The sequence below is a fragment of the Aptenodytes forsteri genome, unplaced genomic scaffold (genome assembly GCF_000699145.1).
Source record: "Aptenodytes forsteri isolate BGI_AS27 unplaced genomic scaffold, ASM69914v1 Scaffold107, whole genome shotgun sequence".
Classification (NCBI taxonomy): Eukaryota; Metazoa; Chordata; class Aves; order Sphenisciformes; family Spheniscidae; genus Aptenodytes; species Aptenodytes forsteri.
The window spans coordinates 1,336,842-1,362,529 of record NW_008794118.1 but is presented as its reverse complement, the minus strand read 5'-3'; the positions used below and the strand labels follow the sequence as shown (position 1 = coordinate 1,362,529).

The 25,688-nt window shown below is 38.1% G+C and overlaps 1 protein-coding gene across 1 annotated transcript in view; it reads right to left on the bottom strand.

Annotated features, from left to right (window-relative positions):
• Positions 1 to 4,298: 4,298 nt before the first annotated feature.
• The window catches only part of AMMECR1 (Alport syndrome, mental retardation, midface hypoplasia and elliptocytosis chromosomal region gene 1), a 153,842-nt gene continuing 132,452 nt past the window's right edge, over positions 4,299 to 25,688 (bottom strand). The window contains exons 5-8 of the mRNA XM_009276620.2: positions 24,310 to 24,424; positions 15,718 to 15,808; positions 13,851 to 13,947; positions 4,299 to 8,778 (exon numbers count right to left, since the gene is read on the bottom strand). Coding sequence (XP_009274895.1) covers positions 8,664 to 8,778; positions 13,851 to 13,947; positions 15,718 to 15,808; positions 24,310 to 24,424 — 418 coding nt within the window. The 3' untranslated portion in view covers positions 4,299 to 8,663. The remainder of the gene's footprint in view (positions 8,779 to 13,850; positions 13,948 to 15,717; positions 15,809 to 24,309; positions 24,425 to 25,688) is intronic.

Here is a 25,688-nt window from a genome sequence, read left to right as displayed (position 1 = left end):
TCTCTAACTTTGCCCCCAAATATACACATAAATGAAGCATTAGTAACTACAATAAACAACTTGTTTGCTGATCGGTTTGTTTATGCAGCCTCAGAGTAAGTAGCCCTCCAGAGCAGAAAAGTGAGCTAGTAAAATTTCTGCACCCACCATAACATCTGGCGATTCAGCCTGTGAATATTGAGATTATTGTGCCAAGGCTTTAGCTGTCCAGGATACATGCAGTGCTATTTTTCAAGGCCTCAGACACTCTACGCTGTGTTTGAGCTGTAGCCATTTGTTTAACTTCCTCCTGTTTAAGCACCAAAGAAGAATTTGTGTCTTAATTCTTTTGAAGTGTGAAAATTAACAGCTCTTGACCATGCTTGTATAAATCAATGAAAAACCACAGCCTGCGAACACACAGCTAGCTATACTTGGTTTTGGTTCAGCTTCTTGGGGCTTGACGAACGCTGCTTATAAGCAAAGCCAACTTGTGCTTAAGCAGGTGCTGCCTTGCTGAAGTTGGGAGAAATGAAAAGTCAGCTCATTTGCATACCTTAAGATTATAGAGTACCTCACTGGAGATTTATCCGTGTCTGGCCACAATCAGGGTTTTGATATTTCTGTACATTTGATAGCATCTTGTAAAGCCCAGGTGTATTTTCCTTTCAAGAAATGGCTATTTGCAACCATTAAATTACTGTACTTTACTTTTATGTCCTGAGTCTAAACCACAGGCATTTGTTTCCTATGCATCTAGAGCTAATGGAAAATATAGACGTTTTTCTCGCTGTTGCAATTTTTTCACTAGAGGCAGATTCTTAGGAATTAAATTGGTCTTAATAGTTAACAAAGCTCTGAAAAGGCCAAAAACCAGGAAGAGGGCATATGTCAGCCCTTCTGTTAGGAGGCGAAAGGTTTCTACAGGCAGACAGGTCAACTTTGATGTTTTCATTTTTACAGTGACAAGACTCATAACAAATCTGTTGATTTTTGTGCTCTCGTACTTGAAGTGATATTGCTATAAATCTGTCTTGCAGCTTTTAGCGTAACTTAGTCAAAGCCAAGCTGTTTTTTTAAATGATTTTATTTCAGGGTCAATTTTGTACTTTTTTAAAATTCTTTCTGCATTTACTGAGTCATTATCTCAATGCTGCAGAGGACGCAGCAGGCAGAACAGCGAGCATACCCACACCGCTCCCACCAGCCAAGCTGTGCTAGGGAGCTGGAGTTGCTCAGGCACTGGTCTGAAGCACAAAGCAGTCTGGAAACTCGCGGTTCCAGTTACCCAACCCTCCAGTTCAAGGGTGGCGTTATCCAGGCACAGAATGGTATGGCAAGGGCAAGGATGGATGTGGAGAGGCTCAACTGCCACATATGCTGTTAGTTCTGAATAATCTAAGAGTGTAATAAATTTTGTAAACTTTTTAATGTGTTAAAACTTGGTTATGAGGTAACATTTACAAATAAGGGGTAATTTGTGTACTTGGTTTTGTATTTTGGTCTGGGTTTTTTTGTTGTTGTTGTGCCCTAAGTCCAGATCACTGGGCAAATAGTTGTTAAACCTTTGAATTAAAACAAATAAAGGCATTTTAATGGCTACTGTACAGTTCTGTTATCATTCTAATCGCGCCAGGCACTGAGTCTGTCTTGCTTAAGACTCTTTAAAACTAGATAAGAAAACCGAAATTGACTTTCCACTTCAGTTTGTAATATTAACAGTTAGAGTCACAGAGGGACTTTTAATATTAGATAGCTAATCATCAAATCAGGTAAGAATATGGATTCTCCCCTCTTAAGCAGAGAACAGACTACTACTACAGACTACGTCTGTACTGCTAGAGGTAGTCTACCTTGCACGCAGCAGTTTCTGTAAGTGAGAACAATGATTACTGGGATTTCTGGAAGTTTTAAACATTTAAGTATGACCTGTGCCTGTTTTCTGTCAACCAACACAAGCCAAGCCTGAGTTTGCTGGCAGACCTCACTGTAGGACATAAATCCTCTAATCACTGTTTAAATGTTCCATGTCTTTCAGGTAAAGAGCTCAGGAAACAGTATTACAGTATTATGATGCTTTCTCTACGTTTCTTCCACTGTTCTTGCCACAACTTTGGTAGTGACTTTTATTTCCTGTTCTGTGTCACTTTAGTAGAAGATCACAGAACATGTACAGACATTTTCAGCTCAAAACTTAGGTACTCGGACAATCTCACACCATAGCTGATGGCAAAGTAGTTTTAATGCACTTCAGAAATGTGCAGGGCTGTAATTAAAAATACATTTAAATAGACTGCAATAATGTTGTGACCCAGTACCTCCCAGACAAGCAGGTACTTCACTGTGTAAGGTTCCTGGCAAATACTGTTCCTGGAAAAAGAACATGCTGGATATGCCCACCTCTATTATTGTATATGCACTGTAGAAGTTTTAAGTTTTCACGCAGCTGGGGAACAGAACCAATTCTCCAGCTTAATTTCTCTTGAACAGGGTAAAGACTGATACAACAGCTTAAGTAGAAAGTGCTTTATGGAAACCTGAGATGAATTAAGCAAGCAATTTCCTTTTTCAGGCACTGCTAATTATCCTCTGCATCTCTCTATAACTCTAATTGTAAGTCAGCCTTTCATTGTTTAATGAATAGCAACACGTATGTAAGAATAAGCTGGTTTCCACCTTTGAAACATCCTTAATACTCGGTACTATTTTGCTAGTTTGATTTTTATAGTGCGATAACTACATAGCTGGCTGATGTAGCAAGAAGAGTGGGAAATTTTTGGTAGGCAGTTTTAACTAGCTATACATCTCAATGGACTGTGAGGTTTAGGTAGGTTTTACCCAAGTCAGACTAATGATACCAAATCTGTGAGATACTAAAACAACAATGGAAGCTATTTACTCAGGCAGGTTTTCCCTTCAGAGGTATTTTTTTAATCTTCTAAATCAAGGCTTCAAAGCAAGCGGAGTAAAGGCGGCATCGATCTTCAGCATCTAAAGGTTACATGGATTTTATTGGTTTGTTTTCACAGACTTTGCATCTACAGACAGGAGATCTATTAATATTGAATTAGTCAAAGGCAAAACACCTCACTTCTAAAATCAGATCCGAATTCCAGGGAGATGTTAGAAATTTCTCTCTTTGTCTCAGGAATTATCCTATGGAGGAAATACGCTCCCTTTAACTCAGACTCGGCAGAAAATGTCTCTCAGAGCACTAAGAATTTGGCTCAGGGAACAAAGTTCTCCAAGCCAGTTTTACCTGTCTGGGGACTTTGTTTTGTCATCAGCTGGACTGTGGCTTTGTTGCTTCACAGGAACGCACTCCTTCCCTTCTCACATAAACCACCTCTTTGGTATCGGCACAGCTAGCCACACCGACACAGAGGTTTGCCGAGGCTCCCTCACCCCCTGACCAACACCCCAGGAAGCCCTGCGACCAAGCCAGAGTTGCTACAGGGACACTGGAAACTGGTGCTGACAGTTAAAGCTGGTTTAATGAACTAAAGGTTCTGGCGTGCTGTTCTCACCAGATCTGCGTAAGTAAAACAATTTAAAAACGGCCCCACTCTGTTAAGACTAAAGGCTTTCGGGGAAGGGGAAAAGAATTCTTCCCCAGCCCTTCATGCTTTGCAGGAACCCCCTAAGTCAGTGCAAATTCTACACTGTAATTTTTTTCCATGAAATTTGGTCAACGTGACAGTCTACACATGAGCTGGATATGACATGCAAGACAAAGGAATCCCTCATGGCAAAGCAAGCCTAGTCGGTCTTTAAAATCACACCTACTACTGTCAGAGTAATACAAAGTAAGTGTGTTGAAATTATTTTAGGTGATACTTCAAGATACTCTGATACACATTTTGCCACATTATTCTGTTGAACAATGTTGCTACAAATAGTGTAGGCAACGTATTGGTTAAGTTTTGCTTAAAAAGGTTAAAACCACTTCTCCCTCTCAGAGAGTGAGGAGCCCAACCCCGGGCAAAATGCTGTGTTTAAAGTTAGACATAAAAAGTACAAAACTGAACTGATAACTTACATAAATACTGATAAATGTACTGATATAAATACTGATGTAACTGATATAAACGCTGATTTAACTTGGAGTGTTTAGTGACTCGCTTCTGAATTAGACTGAAAGCTGCATGCACCTGTCCACAATCTGTTCCTACGGTAGGCAAAATGGAAAGACAAGAGTTAATCACATGAAAATATTCCTAACGCATCATTAGCCTTTAACATGAACACTCATTGCAAATGCTTAAATAAAAAGAAAACTGACCAAGCCGCACAATTAAGCAGAGAAACATAAAAAGAAATGGTGATTCTTTTTCCTTATTTTATTGGGTAAATGATTTAAAAGATAGTAACAATAGTGTTAAAACTCCTACAATATCTCCCCCCAGCCATATCTCACAGACCCACAGATAACCTTCTATATATATATATCTTTTTTTTTTGCTTTTTCCTCATTTTTCTCTTTTTAAGCCGTACTTATATTAAAATGCCCATTTCAACAGTTTCTTCACACTAATAGCAATTAAATGTGGAAGGAAGGAGGATCTAGTTGTAAAGGAAGGGGGTTCAGGTAATCTGTGATATTATTGTAATCAATCAAGTTACTAAGGAAGGAAGGAAAAGACAGAGGCCTTACAAGCTACTCCAGGTAGCTCTAAGCCCCTTGTGTGTCACCATTGCATTAAGATAACTCAAGATGCTGGTGAACAATTTAAAGTAAATTTTTTTGTAACATATAAAACACTAAAATAACTTAGAAACTAGATCCAAGTTTCTTGAAAAGAATCAACTTTGATATACAAAAACAGTCATAAGTTGTTACAAAAGTTTCAAACAAAAGTTTGTTTTCTCAGTGCGTTTATGTACCAGCACAATTACTGGGTCCAGAGCAAAGAAAGAGGTTCTTCTTTTTTATTTTTTCTTTAACAGTAATAAAAAACGAGGAAAACATATCTTTGTATATAAAGAATCATTGCTGGTCTTAAGAATAAATGTAACCAGAAACCCTTAAATCTGAGAGGCACACTTTGGGTTTCTCTCTTTTTTTTTTTTTAACCTTTTTTTTTTTTTTTTAAAACATAAAAGGAAAGTCACCAGTTTATTTAAATGGAGGAGATATTCAGACTCCCCAAATAAACTTAATTCAATTAACATCACTAGCAAAAATCAGTTAGAAACTGTACAAAAATAAAAAAGTTAACACATTTGATCCTGCAGGGATTTTGTAAGGACTGGAAGGCAGGCTTTAGGAGCAGCATTTGGGCATGGCTGGAGGCTTCTTTGGTTCGATCTAACACACATAAGAGATGTAACCTACTCCAGACAACAATTTTAAAAACCCGCACATTTGAAGACAAGTAAAGAGGTCCGTATACAAACGCCAGGGTGTGCAAATGGATTTGACTGCCTTGATTTAATAGTACATCTGAGGTCAGAACGCTAGTGTGCCCTCCCCCTGCTACGATCAGCATTGGGGTTGAGATGGTGAAAAGTCAGTGCTACAGCAGTGTAGGCAGAAGGAAGGCCACTTGAAGCGTGACTAAGTAATAGTTTCATGTCAAGTCTACGGTTTTGTTGTCTAACTCAGTTCACAGAACAGGGTTTTTAGGAACATTAAGCAAAAGAATTAAAAAAACCGCAAACCCAACAGTCTCTTTAATGAATAAGGCAAACTGAGTAGTGCTCATAAAAAATTAGCATTCCAACTTAAAAAAGAGTGAAATAAGCTACTTGGTTGTACCTTAACTTCTTATAAAGTACCCCAAATTTGAAAAAACAAAAAAATAATTTAAAAAAATCTGTATCTAAACCCAGCAATATATCGAAAAGGGTACTAGACGTAACTCCGAGGGAATGACATTTGTGAAAGCAATTGTTGATCAGCTTTAAGCAAACAGACCTATTCTGTCCCAGTGCATGTCACAGTGAGCTGCACGTTTTGTACAAATAAACCCACAATTACACAGAAACAATCCATAGCATTTTCAGCACTTGCGTGCTGAGGAGGTAGGTGCCCTAGAAACACTGTAGATAGACTGATTATTCCAATCTTTTTAAAAAAATATCATACAATCTGATTGACCACAGACTCTGTAACAGTTTTTTAATTAGTGATACAAAACTCTGGTCCAGAAGGGTCTGGCATTAACTCATTTCAAAAGCACACCTTTACAGTTTGTATAACACCCTTTTAACTATATTTTTAAGCAACAGCTACTAAGAGATAGACAAAAATGCATTGTGCATTATGCTGTGTACAAAAAGGAGACAAAACTATCCTTTTCCCCCGCAAGCCATGGTGGGAAGTATTGCTGACCTTGTCCTTAAAAACCTGCAGGATTGTTTATTCATCAGTATATCATTATTACACTGGTAAGAAATTCTGTATAACATCTGCATATATCGAAGATTTTTTAAAAAATCTGATATGATTTTAGATCCGCATGACCAGTCACGTGACCTGCTTGAGGTTGATTAGCACCTTTCAATACATATATATTTTTATATATAATAGATCTTGTGAAAAAACTTCTAACAATGAGCTCATGCAGAAGCATGAGCACGCTGTAACGAGATGACAGATAAAGATGGGGTTGGATGACTTTTTTTTTTTTTTTTTGCAGCAGAATGATTCAGTTTGTGCTCAGTTTCCCTATAAGGGCAAGAAAAAAACCAACACAACTCTATCAGGTAGCCACTTGTTCACAATTTCCACTTGAAGACTAAGCCATTTAAAAGTGTTCCCCAAGTAGAAACAAGACAACAGTATCATCCAAAATAGCCTCTGTATAAACATCTATTAATTTTTGCAGCTTCTGGCTGGCATCTCTTGGCTCCTGAAATTTCAGGCCCTCTGCTTATAAATTAAGGCATCACAACTGAAAACGTTAATATTTGGACATCAAATGCTGTGGATGAAGGAATACCAAAGACCTTCTACAAGAACTTCCATAGAAATTAAGCGGCAAAGCTAACCTCACGTAAGAGATGAGCGTAATTTATCCGTATCTGGTTTTGAAACCCTATTGAAACATTTTTACAATTACTCTGATTTTTTTTGAACGACTGAATTTTAATTGATTTTATCTATTTGAATTTAATATATCTATATATTTACAAACATTCATTATTCAAAATAACTGGAATTTCTGCTTACTGTGGTTTACTTACTCATATTAGGAAGGTCTTTTCTATAATAGACGGCATGTATCGTCCCCTAGAATATGCGCTGAACTACGACAGGTATTAGTGGGAGTTCTGCAGGCACACGAGCAAGGAGCTAGATCCTACCATATCCTGGGCTTGCAAATATACCACACATACCTTTTACTAAATCCTATTTTTACTGCAGGAAAAAGTTCCGATCGGTTCTCTTCCTTCTACCGTGTGGAGGGGTATCAGAATTGTTACACAGTACTTACAGCTCTCAAGTACTATTCCTGTAATAGATGAAAACATGTAAAATTATGGCATACTTGTCCTGTGCTCTTTCACAACAGTCTTTTTTCTTTTTTAAACAATAGTTAACTTTATCTAACTATTCATGACTTGATAAAACTCAGCAAGTTCAAAAGCAGACGAAAGAACAAAACAGGGATTTTTCTTTTCCAAAATAGGTTTCTATTAAAAAAAAATTTTCACTTTAAAAAAATCCCCAAAAACCTGACGCCAGAGCAGACTCAATATAGTTTGCTAGAATGTCTGACGTATTTGCTATATTTCTTCTATGAATTTTATATATAAGTATATAGTTATGTCATAGTCAAAGGCACTAAAATCTAAATCCATTTTCTTCCTAATATGACAGCTGCTACTCACCAACCTGTTTTTAAAAACAAATGTTACTCCTAATTTGAGATCATCAGAAAGGCATCGTCTCATTACAAATGCATTATTATGACTAGTCTTGACAGGGCTGGATTGCCCTCGATTCCCAGCACAGAATGGGAGACAAAGGTATCTGGTAGCCTGCTGGACTATGTCATGCCCTATCAATTAAGACCACTCAATTCTGAAAACGCTGCCATGTTAACGTCCCCTCTCATCGTACATGTAATTGCTTCTCTTCATCCAAAAAAGCATTTTGTATGTCAGCCTTGACATTGTGGCTGTATGTGCTGGATCTGAAGATCATGTATATAGCTACATGAAATCTTTACTCCGGGGGTGAGATATTGTACACACAACATTATGAAGAACGTTATGAAAATGCAATTCATTGTCTAGTATAATACCTGAATCTGATATGTTTCATTCCCTGTCACACCTATTAATGCAAAAGCCATGAATGCCTTTTTGCTAAGCAAAGCATCCCTAACTGTAATCCTTAAACTCTTCCTTCCATCCACAGTCACAGAAAGCCTTGATTGATATAATTCAATGTTAATGAAGTAGAAATTTAAAATTTCATAAAAAACCCAAGGGTTATATATGCTGCAAAAAAATCTGCAGTGACTCAATAATAAAAAAAGTATGGGGTCTTTGTAGTAATGCAGTTTTCCCTCCCGTTGCCATGATGAGCTTAACCAACTAAGAAGCCTCAACATGGCAACGGAAACTATCATCATAAAATGGTACAGTAATAGAGATAGCTAGACCAAGAAGGGGCAGGGTCTCCTGGGAAGAGGTCTGCAGAGAGGTCCAGTGACTGGTCATGCGGCTCAGTGTCAGGAATAATGGTTGTACGGTGGAAGGGGGTGCCCAATACCATTTTGGAAGTGATGATGCTGACGATGGGCAAGGTATTCTGTGTAGCTCATCGTCATCTTCTCACTACGGTACCTAGAAAAGAGCAAAGAAGCAAATTCAAGAACTGTTACCAGGAAGCTGTAAGTAGCACTAAAATCACCGCACTAGTGCTATGTTTAATAACAGCTCTGTACTTCTGATGTTTGGAGTAAGACTAACTTCAGTTGCACAAGGGCAGGGAGGGAACCGCCATGGTTGTCAGGGTCATTTTTGAATCACATGACAAATAAGTGCTTATGAAAAATATTTTAAGCAAACAGAACTGTTAAAAATTGTTGCCTACTATGTTGCTCGAAGTAGAGGAATAGAAACTCATGATGATTTATTGAGAATATCCCGTATCTTCAGCCAACTCTCTACATAAAACCTAGGAGAAAAACTGTAAACAAACACTACAGATTTTTGGGCTGTTTTTAAACAATCAGTATCAATTGTCTGCCAAATTCTGCTTTTAAAATAATCCCAGCTACATTAAATGGAGTTACATTATTTTTAGACTAGAATCATAGAATCATAGGGTATCTCGAGTTGGAAGGGACCCGTAAGGATCATCGAGTCCAACTCCCTGCTCCTTGCAGGACTACCTAAAACTCAACCATATGACTAAGAGACGTATCCAGACATATCCAGACACTCCCTGAACTCTGACGGGCTTGGTGCCGTGACCACTTCCCTGGGGAGCCTGTTCCAGTGACTGACCACCCTCCCCATGAAGAACCTTTTCCTAATGCCCAATCTGAACTTCCCCTGATGCAGCTTCATTCCCTTTCCTCGTGTCCTGTCGCTGGTCACCAGAGAGAGGAGATCAGCACCTCCCCCTCCGCTGCCCCCCTTAAGGAAGGTGTCAACTGCGATGAGGGCACCCCCGGTCTTCTCTCCTCCAAGCTGAACAAGCCAAGTGACCTCAGCTGCTCCTCGTAAGTCTTGCCCTCGAGGCCTTTCACCACCTTGGTCGCCCTCCTCTGGACCCACTCTAATAGTTTGATGTCCTTCTTACATTGAGGGGCCGAAAACAGCACACAGAACTCGAGGTGGGGCCACACCAGTGCAGTGTCGAGTGGGACAATCACCTCGCTCGACCGGCTAGCTGTGCTGTGCTGGATGCACCCCAGGACACGGTTGGCCCTTTTGGCTGCCAGGGCACCCTGTTGACTCACGTTCAACTTGCCATCAACCCAAACCCCTAGATCTCTTTTCGCGGGGCTGCTCTCCAGCCTCTCATCCCCCAATTTCTATATGTAACCAGGATTACCTCATCCCAAGCGGAGAATCCCGCACTTGCTCTTGTTAAATTTCATGTGGTTGGTGATTGCCCAGCTCTCTAGTCTATCCAGATCTCTCTGTAAGGCCTCTCTACCCTCGAGGGAGTCCACAGCTCCTCCTAGTTTAGTATCATCAGCAAACTTAATGTACATTTGACTCCTGCATCCAGGTCATCTATAAAAACATTAAAGAGCACTAAAATTGAGCCCTGGGGAGCCCCACTGGTGACTGGCCGCGAGCTTGATGTCACCCCATTTACTAAAACTCTTTGAGCCCGACCCATCAGCCAATTGCTCACACAACGTATTATGGACTTGTCTAGCTGTGTGCTGGACATTTTGTCCAGAAGGATACTGCGAGGGACAGTATCAAAAGCTTTGCTAAAATCAAAAGACCCCACACCTACTGCCTTCCCTTGGGTCAACTAGACGAGTGACCTTGGTATAGAAGGAAATTGATTTGGTCAAGCAGGACTTTCCCCTCGTGAACCCGTGCTGGCTATGATCAATGACTGCGTTGTCTCTCAAGTGTTCTGCAATAGCTCCCAGAATAACCTTCTCCATAATTTTACCAGGCGCTGAAGTGAGACTGACAGGCCTGTAATTGCCAAGGTCTTCCTTCTTACCCTTCCTGAAAAATGGGACAACATTTGCCAGCTTCCAGTCGACTGGGACCTGTCCAGACTCCGAAGACTGTTGAAAAATAATGGAGAGAGGTCCTGCAATAGCATCGGCCAGCTATTTATAACTAAAAGCAGAATCCAGGCCCTGGCAACAAATGTTTTGGATATACTTGCATCAGTATTGTTTGACCACAAAGAAGATATTGCCAAATTTACACTTAATCTGTAGAAGTGTAAAATCTACACAAAACCAACACTATTCCACATTTCCACAAATTTCACTTAGAAAGACCTTGCGTAAGAGATCTGACAGATGAGATTTGGTGAATCCAGCTACAGTGATTTAAAATATTGCCACCTCTCTATCATATTTTTCTTCTGGAGTTGCTCTGGTTGTTCTCTCCTCTCTCAGGTCTAAAAAAACCACAACAGATGGCTCAACCACTCGCACTCACAACCCAACACAAAAGTTTAAACTACTGTGGAGTTACCAACTGCAGCAATTAAGGTGGCAAACACATTTGCTTCCGTTGCCTCTTTGCCAGAGGAACAGAGCAGAACATCTTACGCTTGCAGCTTTTTGCTTCAGTGGACGTGTTTCAGAGTACCAAAGGCGCCCACGCTTACTTGATACAACAGAGTTTGTTAATGATGTACTAATTTAACAAATGGCCGCTGGTCCTTGCTGAGAGATTAGCTGCAGCTCTTCTTGAATTGTTGTGAATGGTATGCGGCGCTCTGGACTTGACGAGTAAGCTGGTCTGTGAATGAAATCCCCTGCCACTACGAAACTAAACCATAAGCTTGGCAGTTAATGAAGTTGGTTGTAAGTGGGTCACAAAGCAGGCCAAAGGCAGCCTGACTAGAATCACATCTGCTCATTTAAGCAGGTGGAAGAGAAAATGCAGTTACGGTCCTTGTGCATTCTAGACCCCTAGAATTGGTACACTTCTTTCAGCTCCACTGTTTTTTTTAGTCCTCTTCTTCAAAACATGGCCAGAACTACTGGGTATTAACTTGAAGTCAAGATAGCTAGCAGTAGACTAGTTTTGATCAGCTTAAAGCTTTATTCACACACAGGACATTTACTTTAATTCAGAGACTTGAAAAAGAAGTTAAAAGCACTTATTCCACTCTTCCAATAGATGTTTTACTGCATGACAAGAAGTTATTAAAATGAGGCTCTAAAAAGGTTGTCTGATGCTGGGAAATGGTTACTATTTTAATACTACTGTTTATAATATGTCAGCAGAAGCTGAGTTTTTAAGCAAGTAAAACAGACAGCCAAAAAAAAAAATTTCTTCTGAACATAAAAATTATGCTTTGTTTATTCTACTTATCAGGCCAGTGATTTTGCTAGCAGTTTGGATGTTGTGAACTTAAATACACTAAACACAGGGGTTTTGGTGGGGTTTTGTTTTGGGATGGGGGGGTTGTTCTGTGCTCACATGCCATTGCTCCAAATAAAATCATGTAGCTGGAAGAAAATGTGTGCTATATAGAATTTTTGTTTCTTGAAAAAATATATTCCTTATTTACTGAGGTGTACAGAACCTGTCATTTAAGAACTATAGCACTGTTACTCTTGCCCTCAGCTATCTCCATACATTCTTTTTTAACAGAAGATAACAAGGTGTACAGCTGAAATAAATTGAAAGGAGATTGGGGTTCTGCATTTGGAAATTTAGCTGGATTCTGTAAATTGTTCCTCCCTAATTTAACCTTCGGAATAGCATGTTTTCCTTAGTCACAGCTACTCCACAAGTAATTGGGTTCCTACAAGAATCCAGAATTCTGAGTAGTCATTGAGACACAAAGTCTTTATCCTTCATCCACAAGGTCACTGAACAAGTAATTCCTCTAATACTAGAATATTTATTTTTCTAAGAAATGCTTTGCCTTCCAGCTGGTCTAAACAAACTACTGCTAAGTAATAGCAAGATTTGTAGATAAAGATGACAAGCATGGAAGCTGAGAAGAACCAAAATGTCGGGTCTTTGTCCTATAAAAGTGCATAAACAAATCAGGAGAATCCAAGTATTTTCAAATGTCTGAATGAAAGGTTTAGGTTTTAATTATGGACAAGGAAGTCAAGTCTGGCTTACACCTAGCTGCACTAAGGAGGAAAGAATTTCCAAAGAAATCAGGACACAGAAACAAGAGTAATATATACAACACTTTTAGAACTAATCTTGTGACCCTGTGAGTCCCTAGAAGTTGGTAAAAGATAGGAAGGATAACAGTTTTGGACAAAGGATTCTAACTTTGTTATTTGTATTAATAGTATGTCAAGTGTGGCCTCCCTGAAGAGGATGAACAGTCAATACTTCCTTATGACGTAAGATTTAAAAAATTCTTATTTCTCCAAGCATGGAATAGATAGCTAGAGTTTAGCAGTCATTTCATACTGCAAGCTTATAAAAATATATAGTTTTAGAGGCGTTCTTATAGACATTTACTCCTCCACCCTTCACCATATAACTACAATATTACGGGCAGAATATCTGCTGCTAATTCTGAAATATTTTGGCTCCCACCAAGAAGCCCTCAAGAACACGTTTTATTAAATTAGCAAAATCAAGGTACAGTAGTGTGTGAGAGTGACAGAGTATGAAACAAAATATTAAATTCATGTCTTCGCTCCTGAGCATAGTTTAACTAGTACACCATCTGTCAATCAGCTACCTAGTTTGCATACCTAATACCTGTTAAGGTAAGGGAAACCTATACTCCACAGGAGATAAAAAAGACCCAATGCTTTCTTTGAGAATCGAACAGATTACTAGGACTGAGGGGCCTCCATGACTTCACAGCGGCAGACCCACAGCGCACCATCTGCTCAAATACAAATTGACAATGGCAAGTAATCCTTGTTAACAACAGCCCCCGAAGATCCGTTACAGCCAATGAACAAACTGTAAAAAACAAGAGCTAATACACTGCTATGATTTTTCAGAGTTATGAAACAAAACATGCAGGTACCCCGATATGTATGTAGCCTGATATTTAACAGCCTTTTCTTTCTTGCTTAGTGCCACTAATCCCTATGCAAGGCACAGATATTCTCGAAAGTCCGTACTGCTATTGTGAAAAGAAAGAAATCATTAATAATATATACAGGAAAGCTTACTATTAACATCTGAAATAAGCACTTACCAGGAATGAACACATCACAGTACTACAAAAACAGGACTTATCTGTAGTATCCCACGATGCATACCTGGTTAGCTTTATTGTTTTCCTGAATTCGTTAGTAATCGGAGCTTTGTAGCCTCCTTTCCTCAATAAGGAATCTATGGTTTGAATGTGGTCCCATCCTGTTGAATTTTACAGCAGTAAAAATTAGTGAGAAATATAGCAGCAAGAATAGATGTTGCAAAAATACAGTACAGTACGTAGTGTTACTGATAATGAAAGTGCTCTGCTGAAGTTCTGTATAAAACATAGATCGTTCTTCCCTACTTAAGAACAGTTGAAGGAAATATCACGTATAGGATTTCTTTACAGACAAAGTTCGCTCTACAAGCAACGTACATTTTTATCTCGTAGTTGAAATATTTTAAAAGCGGACCCACTATATCCAGGTGTCCTAGATTGGGGGTGAGATACAAAGTCAAACTTTTCTGAAACGTTCAGGTATGATCATGTATCACAATCACTTTATACATCGTAAATGGCTATGACAGCATGAAAAATTAAATTTCTGTATAAAATTTAAAAGAATTATTAGTTGAACATGTGCAGAGAACTTCAGCGATTAGACTTCTCCATAAATATCATTTAACTTCACAGTGATATTTCTAATTTCAGAACTATTATATTATAGGTGGCTAGGTAGTAAAAAGAAGTGATGGATTAAAAATACAGATTCATTATTGTTCTCAATAAAATCTTCATGCTATTCAAAACTCCTATTTATGGATTTAAGAAAGCCTAGTATTTTAAGTAGCTGTTAGACATGTTATTTCCAAAAGACACAATTAGATTAGTCACATTGTTACATTGGGGGGGGGAAGGGTAGTTTTGAGTACATAAAAAAATACAAATGGGTAGTTATGGGTACTTTTGGGTACTTGAAAAAGTCAGATTGCAATGCATGGTCTACTAAAACAACTTAGAAATTTAAAAGACACCCCACCCCCAATTCCTGAATTTAAAAGAGCTTGTTAAGTGATCACCAAAGGTATCGACAAAAAAACCACTTCTCTAACTAGCCAACCTTAGATTAGAAAAGCAAAAAAATTGTCTTGGAAAGCCTCTAAACTTTTAAGTGACTATTTGGAAATGGAATTATCAATTAAAGATGATCCTCAGTAAAGGTTTCATTTCCCTAGTAGACCAACTCAAATATAAAGGAAAAAAAAAAAAAAAGGCAAAAAACAGCAATGCAAAATGTAGAAGATTGAGACACACTGCCAAGCTTGGGGAAAAAAACCGACACAGTAAGCAGTCATAGTCAGCTGCTTGGTCCAAAAGATTACTACTCAACAAAATCTACTATAGTTTTTTTAATTCACAAACTTAAGTCTGTGCCTCTATTAAAAGGGACTTTAACAACATTATTTTGGACTTTCGTATTGGAAATAATTCCCTTCCATCCATCAAAAACCCCAGGAAGCCAGTGTTTATAAACGGAATTAAGTACTAGCAGAAAGTATTTAACTGAAAAAAACCTTGATCATTGCAAATTTAGGAAGAAATCAGCAGTTAAGATAATTGACCAGACATCCCATCACTTAATAGAATTTTTGCATGTCACTAACATCACGGCGTAACAACTATACGAAAATTGACAGCTTTTAACAACTGTAAAGTTGGTCGACAGCACTGTACCCCCCCTCCTTATTTTATTTTCCTACAGCTACACTGCATTTAAATTATGACTTGTTTAAAAAACAGCTACAGTTTACTGAATCCCTATAAGGGGATCGATACAGGCATGTAATTGGCATTTTATATAAGAGTCTTCTTACAATTAAATATTGCTCCATCATCTGACATCAGTGCAAGGTCAAATATTGCATTTTAGATTTATACGTATGTTTAAATTCTTCACCAGATCATATGAAATAAAGTGCAACAATGACCTTGCTCCTTTGCAACCTCCGGTAAGTAGGTGGCGGTGCGTTTTGATCCTTTTTCATTGATGAATTCTATTCTAATGCCATGTACACCCACCTGCAAGAAATTGGCAGCTTTATTAGTACATTAAAAGAAAAAAGATACAAGAGATTTCTAACATGATAAAACCCAAACCGTGAACCTTTCAGTGGTTAATACCTTTTTGCAAAGAGTTTCAAGAGGTGGTACTGAAGTGAACGTAATCATTTTGAAAGGTGTTCACCTTAACAACCTTGTAAGGTCAGCAGCAGCATAAATATGGTCCTCAGCTCCCCACCACAGAGCTTCATTTCTGGTCTGAAGGAAAGCCAGCTGAGATGCAAAAGTCATTCTGTCTCTGAGTCTACTGTCTCCCTCTGACGCTGTCAGCAATGTTGTTGCTGATAAAATCACCTGGTCACCAGACATAATCTGCAGGCAACCAAACAGCTGGCAAGTCTAATGATGCTTCAATTAAGAGCATTAATTTTGTTCAAAGTCACAACTGAACAATGAAAGATTTGTCACACTACGAACTCGAGCCTGGAGCCTTCAAGATTTCTGCCAATGTATGACGAGGAAAAGGAGATGTATTCCAAAGCATTCAGCTTCAAACTCCTATTTCCATGCTACTAAGTACTCTAATATGACAAAATGCCAGTATGGAAACCAAAATTACTAATACCAAGGAGTTAGGCGTAGATAAAGTTGATCTGCCAAAAAAAAATTAAAAAACATAAAATGAGGCTAGGCACCTTTCCAGGGCACTGTTTAACCACTCCTCTTTTCAAGGTACAAGAATTCAGTTGAGAGTACCTGCACTTGGATCAGGCATGCCATAAAAGATATTCCATTGCCAGTAAGTTTTCAGTTGCTTTTGAGTTCTGTGCATAAACACAAAGCATTAGTAGACGGACATTTTTATTTTCATGCCCACATAACTAAGAAGTCATTTCCATTTAAATCCAAAGTTCCCAACATTGTATGTGGAAACGAATAGTTTATGTTTAAAAGGGTATCACGTTATTTGGTATGGCACTTCTTTTTGGACACAAAATTAATCAAAAAATGCCGTAGCAGTTTTTCTGGTGACAACCTATTTTACTGTAACTGCATGACAGTCAAAAAACAAATAAGGAATATTTAAAAAGCTCTACCATTATTCAGTTCTGTAACTGCATGACAGTCAAAAAACAAATAAGGAATATTTAAAAAGCTCTACCACTTATTCAGTTAACATATTTGCTTATATTAAGACTTTCTTTTTTAATCTTTATAATCTTTATATATAAGCACGGGGAAATGGGAGGAAGAGTCTCTCTTGTGGCTGGCCATGGCCTCAACAATTTTTCCCCATGAACCTAACATTTCTTAAACAGGAAAAATTACTTTGAGACTAACAAATTTAATTCACTGCAAATTTTAATGTGCTATTTCATTACCAAACACTCCTAAACCTAACTTTCATAACATGGATATATAATCACTAGAGACATCAAATCTGTATGCTCAGATGATGTAATTATGAACCCAAAGGACCTGAAAGTAAAATGAAACAGTGTTAGAAGCTGAAATGAGCTTACCGAGTTTATTCCAAGAACAGAGCAAGTTTTTGCAGCTGGTGATTTTGTAACTGTCTATATTCAATTGCCTAAGCACTAAGATCAAATATTTTCAGGTTTTGCACACCTTCAAATCCTGCAGAATATTAGATTCTAAATTCTACACAACTGTTTTGCATAATAGTGATCATCTAGCATTCGTGAGAAACTAACCAGAAGCACTAGTGACGTATTAAGTATGATGCAACATTCAAGCAGCAGGGAATTGCACTGCACTGGATGTTTCCCATTAGCCATTTTAATGGACTTCTAGGCCCATGCCTGTAGAAGGAAAAGATGTGGAGCAAAATGAATAAGGCAACACAACTGCACCCACAGTTCCTCTGGTTGGGAAAGTTTCATGGCATTCTGTGAAGTATGAATTCCAACTGCATAGCTAAGCAGTATTCTTAGTCCAGTACAAATGGTTTTTCATTGTTTAGCTCCAGTTAATCAAAACCAGGCCTGAGTTAAACAAATGGAAGCCACACACAAGCAAAATAAGAATGATCCACGCTAAGATTGGCATGGGCACAGTTAGGAATTTATTTTGACTTCCTCAAGAGACCAATGTTCCTGCATTGATGAAAACTTCTGTGAAATTTCCCAAAATATTCCTCTCTAAGATGGGAGGTAAGGGGTAGGTACATGTTTGGAAGGCATTAACTGGACTGTAACTGGCTTGCCTACCAGAACTTTATACAAAGCCTATGGCGTGCTTCTCAAACTAAAAATACTGATACACTACAGGCAAGTTTTTGTAGAGTAACAACATCTGTGCAGTTCAGAAAAGCAAACCAAACAATCTTCTTCTGCAGAGGGAGTTTAAGTTCTGTCTCATCTCTTACCATTTAGGAAATGACTATATACAGGTATCCTTCTGAGCTGCAAAAAGATGACACAATTGCCGTGCCAGCCTCCCAGATGGATAGAATCTATTTAGACTGTTGCTATTGGGAGAGCAGAGTGAGATAAGGAGAGGGACTCAGAAAGGCAATAAACCAATCCCCTCCGACAGAAATATTTCTATAGGGTTTTAGAGCATGAAATACTATATACTATGTATCCGATACTTGTGGATATAAACTCTCTGGCCCACTGTATAAATGGCCAGAGGCTACCTAAAACTAGGTCCAGTGACAATATTAATTAAAAAACACAGACCTTTCACTAAATCTAAGGATTGCATTAAACTACATTTTTTATTTTACTTCTGAAGTGACCTCAACAGAACTTCAGACTTTGTTGTGTATTTATACACATTCAAATTCATTTATACGCATTCTTTTTTTAATGAATCATTTATTTACATACACCTCGGCATGGGGGAAAACACGCACACACCACATTTACTGTTTTGCCAAGCGCTTCTGGCACTTGCTAGATTATTGCCCATAATACGTTTCTCTATACATCTATCCTCAGTTGGGCTAAGAAAAAATTGCTCCAAAAATTGTTCCCACCCTGAAACCAGCGTTCAAGCAACTCTCACGTTTGACTGTTCTGACTCAAAGTTCCAAACACAGTTTACAAACCTGTTTTTCTTGTACTGACTGTCCAACCATACTGAGAGGAAAAAAATAACATTATTCTCATTAGACTATCAACATGGAATTTGGATAAGCATCTAAAACATCAAGCCTTGTTGAAATTTAAGCTTCTAGTCCACTGTGGAGTAAATTATCATCAGATAATCATTCTGTTCAGTTTTATCTACTGCACTGAATTCTGTAAGAGATTTGCATGCAATTATCACTACTTAGTTTAAGATGAATTAATTGTAAACATTTTTTCAGAAATCCGTTAAAGCAGATAACAAAGAATCTGTTACAAAGAATCCACATGGAATACCCCAGAGCTGGAGGAGCGCAACTCCTCCTTGGTGTTAGAAACAAGTGTCTGCCTGTTCCTGAAGTTCACTCACTATTTGCTGTTCTCCTCCACTCAAGACCAGAAACATGGCTCGATGTACAATCCTTACCGCCAGCACGCCAGTTGAACTGCGACAAACTCTGCTTGCCTGCCTCTCAGTTCTCCCAGGAAAAGCATTCACGCAAGCGCCTGATGAACCAGATCAGGCTGTTCTGGGTTATGGCTAATCCTTCTACTGACTGACCGTTTGTCAGCTCAATCTTTGAACAGCGGCAAGCTATAAACGTTTTCAAACAAAGAAGTTGGCCTATAACGTGTACAGTACTCCTTATGATACCGCGTAACATAGTAACCTTCCCCTTTACTTACCTAACTAGTACTACAGAAATAGCCGTACACAAACTTGTCTGGAAATGGAACGCTTCTGGTTAAGTCACTATTGCTGCTTATTAGAAGTGGACCCCACTTTTTACTAGCTGAATTCTACAGCTTTTTAGCCTGACGTTTGTAGCAAATATGCTGGCTTCTTTCTGATCATCTTTAGTAGGGCTCAAATACTACATTCTGATTTAACAATGGAGGCAAAAGACTACTCAGGAGATATGCTCTCTACTTCATGACAAGCATTCTTTTTTTAAAGAATCATTTATTTACATACATGGAATCACTGAATATCGTCCAAAGAGAATACAATATTGAGATCAAGACTCTTTCTTCTCTGTTTTAAGGAATATAAGCTGCAAGAGTTGCTGGTGCTGCTGCACTTGCAGGAAGGAAAGAATTTCCACAACTCTTAAATGTACTAACTTTGTCGACAATGAAAAGCCACCTTTCAGTCAACATTATTGGCTACAACTATTTAAGCTAATATTTAAACCAGCGCGCACAGGCTAAAGGCCTTTTGTATCAACACAGCAAGCATGTACAATTCTGCAGATTTTACTTTACTGAAGAACAGCAACTTCAGGGCAAAGATCTCTTTCAAGGTATTTTAAGGAAGAGCCACCGGTCAATTCTAGTTATTTATTCCCCTGTTGGAATTACAATAATGTTTTCCAAAAAGTTTCTTATTATAATTACATACAATCATAATGTTTATGTTGTTTTAATAAAAAAATGGGGAGAGGGTCTGAATTAGCAAGACAGGCTTTACCATCTAGTGAAAACACCCACAGATTCTTAATTAGATTAATGAGAAAATAAATTAAAAAGGTGTTCATTTGCTATAACGTGAAATAGAGAGGGAATGAGTAGAGGCACTTTGCTTTTCTCTTCTGTATTTCTAGAGAAAAAAAACACGCAGGGGATACACTGAATCATCTGCCATTGTAACGTACCTTGCAGCTATACCCTCTCAAGGAGGCAGAGCCTGTGGCACCAAAGCTGGAGTTGCAAGACCTACAACATGATCACACCTTATATATGCCACTTCTGGGATCTGAATCCGCTCAGAGGACTTTCTGAGTGTAGGCTTATTTGCCCAAATTGCAGACTTACGAGCTTCACAAACCAAACAGAAGTTCTTTCTAAAGGACCCAAAGCCATGATACTTCACAGCAATCTATTCAAACTCTTCTACATTCCTTCTTTTGGGGTGCTGCTAACTACACACAGTTCCCAGTGCAACATGAGATGCAAGTATATGTGCATTAGGAATGAACAGCAAAATTGGAGGCATCCTGAGGCAGGAATTCAAATTTGTGCAGGAAAGAAAACACTTGGTAGAAGGACAGATCAAAAAGATGAGCTCAAGGAGAATGGAAACACGGATAAAGCTGAGTTTATGCGGGGAAGGAATGACTGCTACCAATATCAAATGTGTTTAAAAATAATTGGTCTTTTATGACTTGTCTTCCGAGTAGTGCTTTGATATCTGATCTTTAATAAAAGAGCAGTATTATCAAAAGAAGAAACGTATCTTAGAGTTTCTCATGTTGTCCATTTCTTCGAGACAGAAAGGGTGTGAAACTCCACCCCAGTAGCAACTGGACCACAGCAATATTTCATGGGTTCTGTCTAGCAGAAATGAAGCAACAGTTCATACAGCCCCAGTGTTCATTTCAAAGCCCTACATCTGTTCAGCTACTAAAGCGCACTGCAATTCATATAAAGTCACATGTAAGTAAGAATGCTAAATAAGATTTTAGGAAGCATCCTCATGAACCATGGCATTGAAGTGGTCATTTAAAGGTTTGCACTTTCTCCTAGTTACTTTTATAAAAGGTGAAAATGGCAGCAATTTGAAAAATCATATGGGAGCTAATAGCAGTCAATTCACTCATATCTCCTGTTTACTTGGTTGAAGTTTCTGCTGCAAAAGGATCTCACATTGTTTTTTACAACTGAAATATTAACCGATTTAGTTTGGGAAGATAATTCATTAGTCAGAGAAAAGAAGATCTATCACACTGCTTCAGGATATAGGAGACATTCCTGAGCCGTGTCTTCAAATGATCTTGTCTCTAAGCCGCCAGAGCACTGCGAGTTGTCTGAATCGGCAATTTTTAAATAGTGTGACCTCTGTCAGCAAATTGCTGAATTGGCTCCCACGAGATCATCAGTAGCATACCTACAGAAGTAAGGTCTCCTAACCAGGCTGATGTTTTTCAGGATGATCTGGAAATCAGCATTATACGAGATGAAAGATGCAGAATCTCTCTTTACGTCATACTCTAGACATCCTGAAATGTCTTTTGCCATTAATATTGCATAACTGCAGCTCCCTTAAAAGAAACATGGATGACATAAGCTATCTCACTGACAGAGGCACAAACAGCGATGAATCATTCTTTTAAGGACTAACAATTACAAATTTTATCTTTCTCATATTTATACACCCCCCTGCCCCTTTTTCATGGAAAGCCTGTGGATCATCCACAACTATATATAATACAATCACTTGAGAAGCATATTTAACTTACAGGAAAAAAGAAAAAAAAATCATGGAACCTACTTTGTGACCATTTCTTAGAATTCCTAGGAATTTGCTAGAGGTTTTAAAAGCCTACTGTTAAAAAACCTTAAATGAAATAGGAGAGAGCAACTAAGCAAATGGATAACACAAGGACTAGTCTATTTTTGACCCCTCCATTCTTCCCTCGTAAGTCAGGGCTTTCCAATGAGAAGAATCCTGAGAATCCATAAAATTAATCAGAACTGAGCAAGACTACAGTTTCTGCATTAAGCTTGTTTACACTGTTATTGCAAGTCTCAAGGATTCTGCAACAAGATATAGAAAGGACATCGGAAGTAAAAGCCTCCTTTGTTTCATACAAGTATTAAAGTTATGAATCAGAAGTCTCCCAAGGAACAAAGTTAAAACCAGTCTTTCCAAGGGAGAGTGGAGTTCTGAACTCAGCTTTGGTTTCAGCTTCTCTTTAAGGATGAATATTTTGGTCATCTTCGAAGTTTATTATTGAGAGAATAAAACAGCATCTAATAATATTTATAGGCTACCACATGGAAAGAGCTAAATGCTATTTCATTACGCACTTCACACTTTTAAAGAGACGTTTTCTGATTGTATTCATAGTCTGATTTTTAATAAATTATAATAAATGAAATTACATTGAAAACATCACTATGGTTACTACCAGAAGTCAACTTAGTAAAGCAGAAAAAGCAGAAAAATATTACCAGTTTTAATTTTGATTTCCAGCTTGGTTTAGTATTAAAAGTCACTACAGTTTTGATTACTTGAAAACATTTTTTAAAGTACTCTAAGGGCTCAGTGACAAGACAAACTCCTTCTCTGAAAAAAGCTTCTTGTTGAGAATGCACATGCAGTTTCAGCTAAGATTTATTTTTTGGTCTGACATTACATAAAAAATGAATAAATCTGTTTATGGTGAAAATGCTGATAAACCCCAAAGGAAACCTACATTCATCTCATTCAGAATTACATATCAGAAGGTAAGAAGCCCTTGCCATTATGAGTTGAACAGGAAATGCATTTTTATTAGATTTTCAGCTACTGTAAAATTCATAATGCTGAGGTTACTGCCGGATACCACCATTCTGATACAGTAGGGCCTCTTACCATTTTAACAACAAATGAAATTTCTTTTCACTATACATTTGTTATGTGTGAATACAGTAGAAAGCCTCTTTTATCTTAAGAAATCCTCAATATTTAGTAGGGCTAAGTCATTATTAAAGGCAAATACTGTAACTTGTGTGGTGTCTCTGGCATTATAACATGTCCATTATCATATATGACAATTCAAAATTTTTTTACGTCCACTGAAATATAGACTCAGAGCAACACAACAGTCATACTGACTGAGAAGTTCATCTTAAGTCCAGTAACTTGTTTTTTGCAAGTGCCTAATACCAAATAATTTTGAAAAAGCAGAAGAATACAGAATAACACTTCCTTCAGTATACCTTCCCAGAAATAACTCTAAAAGCAGCATTTGCTTCCTAATCTCTTTTGTGCTGCTGTTCCAAGAGAATGCATGCAGGTTTCCTAGAACCTAACAATTAAAATAGATTCAGCTCCGTGCATAAGTACCAAAGAAAAACAAGAGCAATGATTTACTTGGCCTCATTGTACAAGGGCTTTTTGGGGTCTGTGCAGGCCCCTCGCTCTGAGCAAAGTTTGGGGAAAGATAAATTGCTCGCTCCTACAAGCTAAGTAAGGCAACTTGTTCTGGGATTGCAATTTTTTTTGCAGTGCTTGTTTCCAGAGGCATACATCAAACTATTAACTTTCATACTGGAACATCCTCTTTCCAGAATCGATGGACTGATCTACCATGTTTCTGTAGTTAGCTATGCTGCAAAAGAGGTCTCAGGACACCATCACTCAGACAATACCTTGCTTGATGGAGTCTTAGACTCAAATACAGCTGTGCAGACCACTCTTACTTTGAGTGCGTAAGTGGGCAAGAATACAACTTTATTCCATTTTCATGGCTCAGACTTTTAAGGTGATGACAGTTCTACCAAAGGGATCTTTTGAACCTATGCACAAAACAATGTGTATAGAGTGCAAAACAGTGACAACTACACTAAATATATGCAGATAATTTAAATGGTGTGACTTCTGCTATAGATGTTCATGGTATCAGAGTAATTTTCTTAAAAGATATCTGACATCCTTACCTCCCAGTCCATGTAGTCACATACATCTTCAAAGTTAGTGAGCAGAGACACCGAGCAGAAAAGCCGTGGCAGCTCATCCCTCGTCATTGGGGGGAAACGACTATCTTTAAGGGCACTGTTGAAGACAAAACAGAATTTCAAAGGAGTTTGTTTGTTTGTTTGTTTGTTTATTTTAAGTTCAGGGATCTAATGAATCAACTGAAAAGTATAAAGGACAAAAAAAATCCTGATGAAATGATGACCAGTTTGATAATCCAGTTGCCAGTGTAACACACTGACCAACGCTCCCAACTTTTTCCTTAGATATTTGTTTCAGTTCTTGGCTGGCCAGTCGGGTGGTGTTCTGAGGGTCATTCCTTCCTGAGCTGATTTTGCTACTGCGACAATCTTATTAATGAAGCAGCAGAAAGGTTTTGGAAAAAGTTACAAAAGCAAGATCTCTTCTACCTGCAATTTAGAAAATCCCTTTCAAAAAGGATGAAACTATACAACATAAAGTAGAGGGGGAAATTCTATAGCCTGCAATAATCAAACACGTAATGCAGTCATCAAACTGTAGAACTTAATTATTCAGTGAAAAAAAAAATCCAAACAAGCAGAATATTCTCCAAAAAAGAATAATATTTATGCTTACTGGCAAAGGCGAATATAAAAAGGTAAAAACATCCAAGGGCTCTACAGACCTGTAAACCTACAGGACTTGAATATGTTCTGCAAAGCAGAGGTAATGATGAGTAACCGGGAAGCTTGCGAACAGCTAAACTAATCCTCAGGCTAACGTACCATTCTATAGACAAACATACACCTAATGGGGTAAAATTCAATAGAGAGAGGAGCTACCTGTGCACATTCCAGCACGCTTTGAAAAACAAAGCGGTTAACAGACAGTAAGCAGTACCACGAGTAAGAACATTTGCACAAACCTACTTGCGTAAGTTTGGTCAAGAACCAGTTAAATTGGAAAAGGGAAGGTTAAAGTGAGTATGGTATCTCATAATTTTTTTTCTCTTACGATTTGAAATATGACATGTATGAATACAAACATGCTCATCTCCACCAAAACCAGTGATCTGCTAACTAAGCTTTTTGATGCGTAAAGAGAATTTAAGAGACTTACTAAAGTACTACGAAGTTCTTCACATGTCTCATTGTTTCATCTAACAATTAGATCACTCTTATTCATTTTACTTGGCATACAACCAGTGGTTGCCATTAGCTGATACAACCGCAGCCATCGCATTTAGAATACGGCTGAAGTCTCTGCATCAGATACCACCATTTTATATAAAGAGTAGTACAACTTTATTAAAGCAGACCAAATAAGGACACATAAGCAAAAAAATGTAAAGTTTAGCTAGAGGAAATCATCATATGTATAA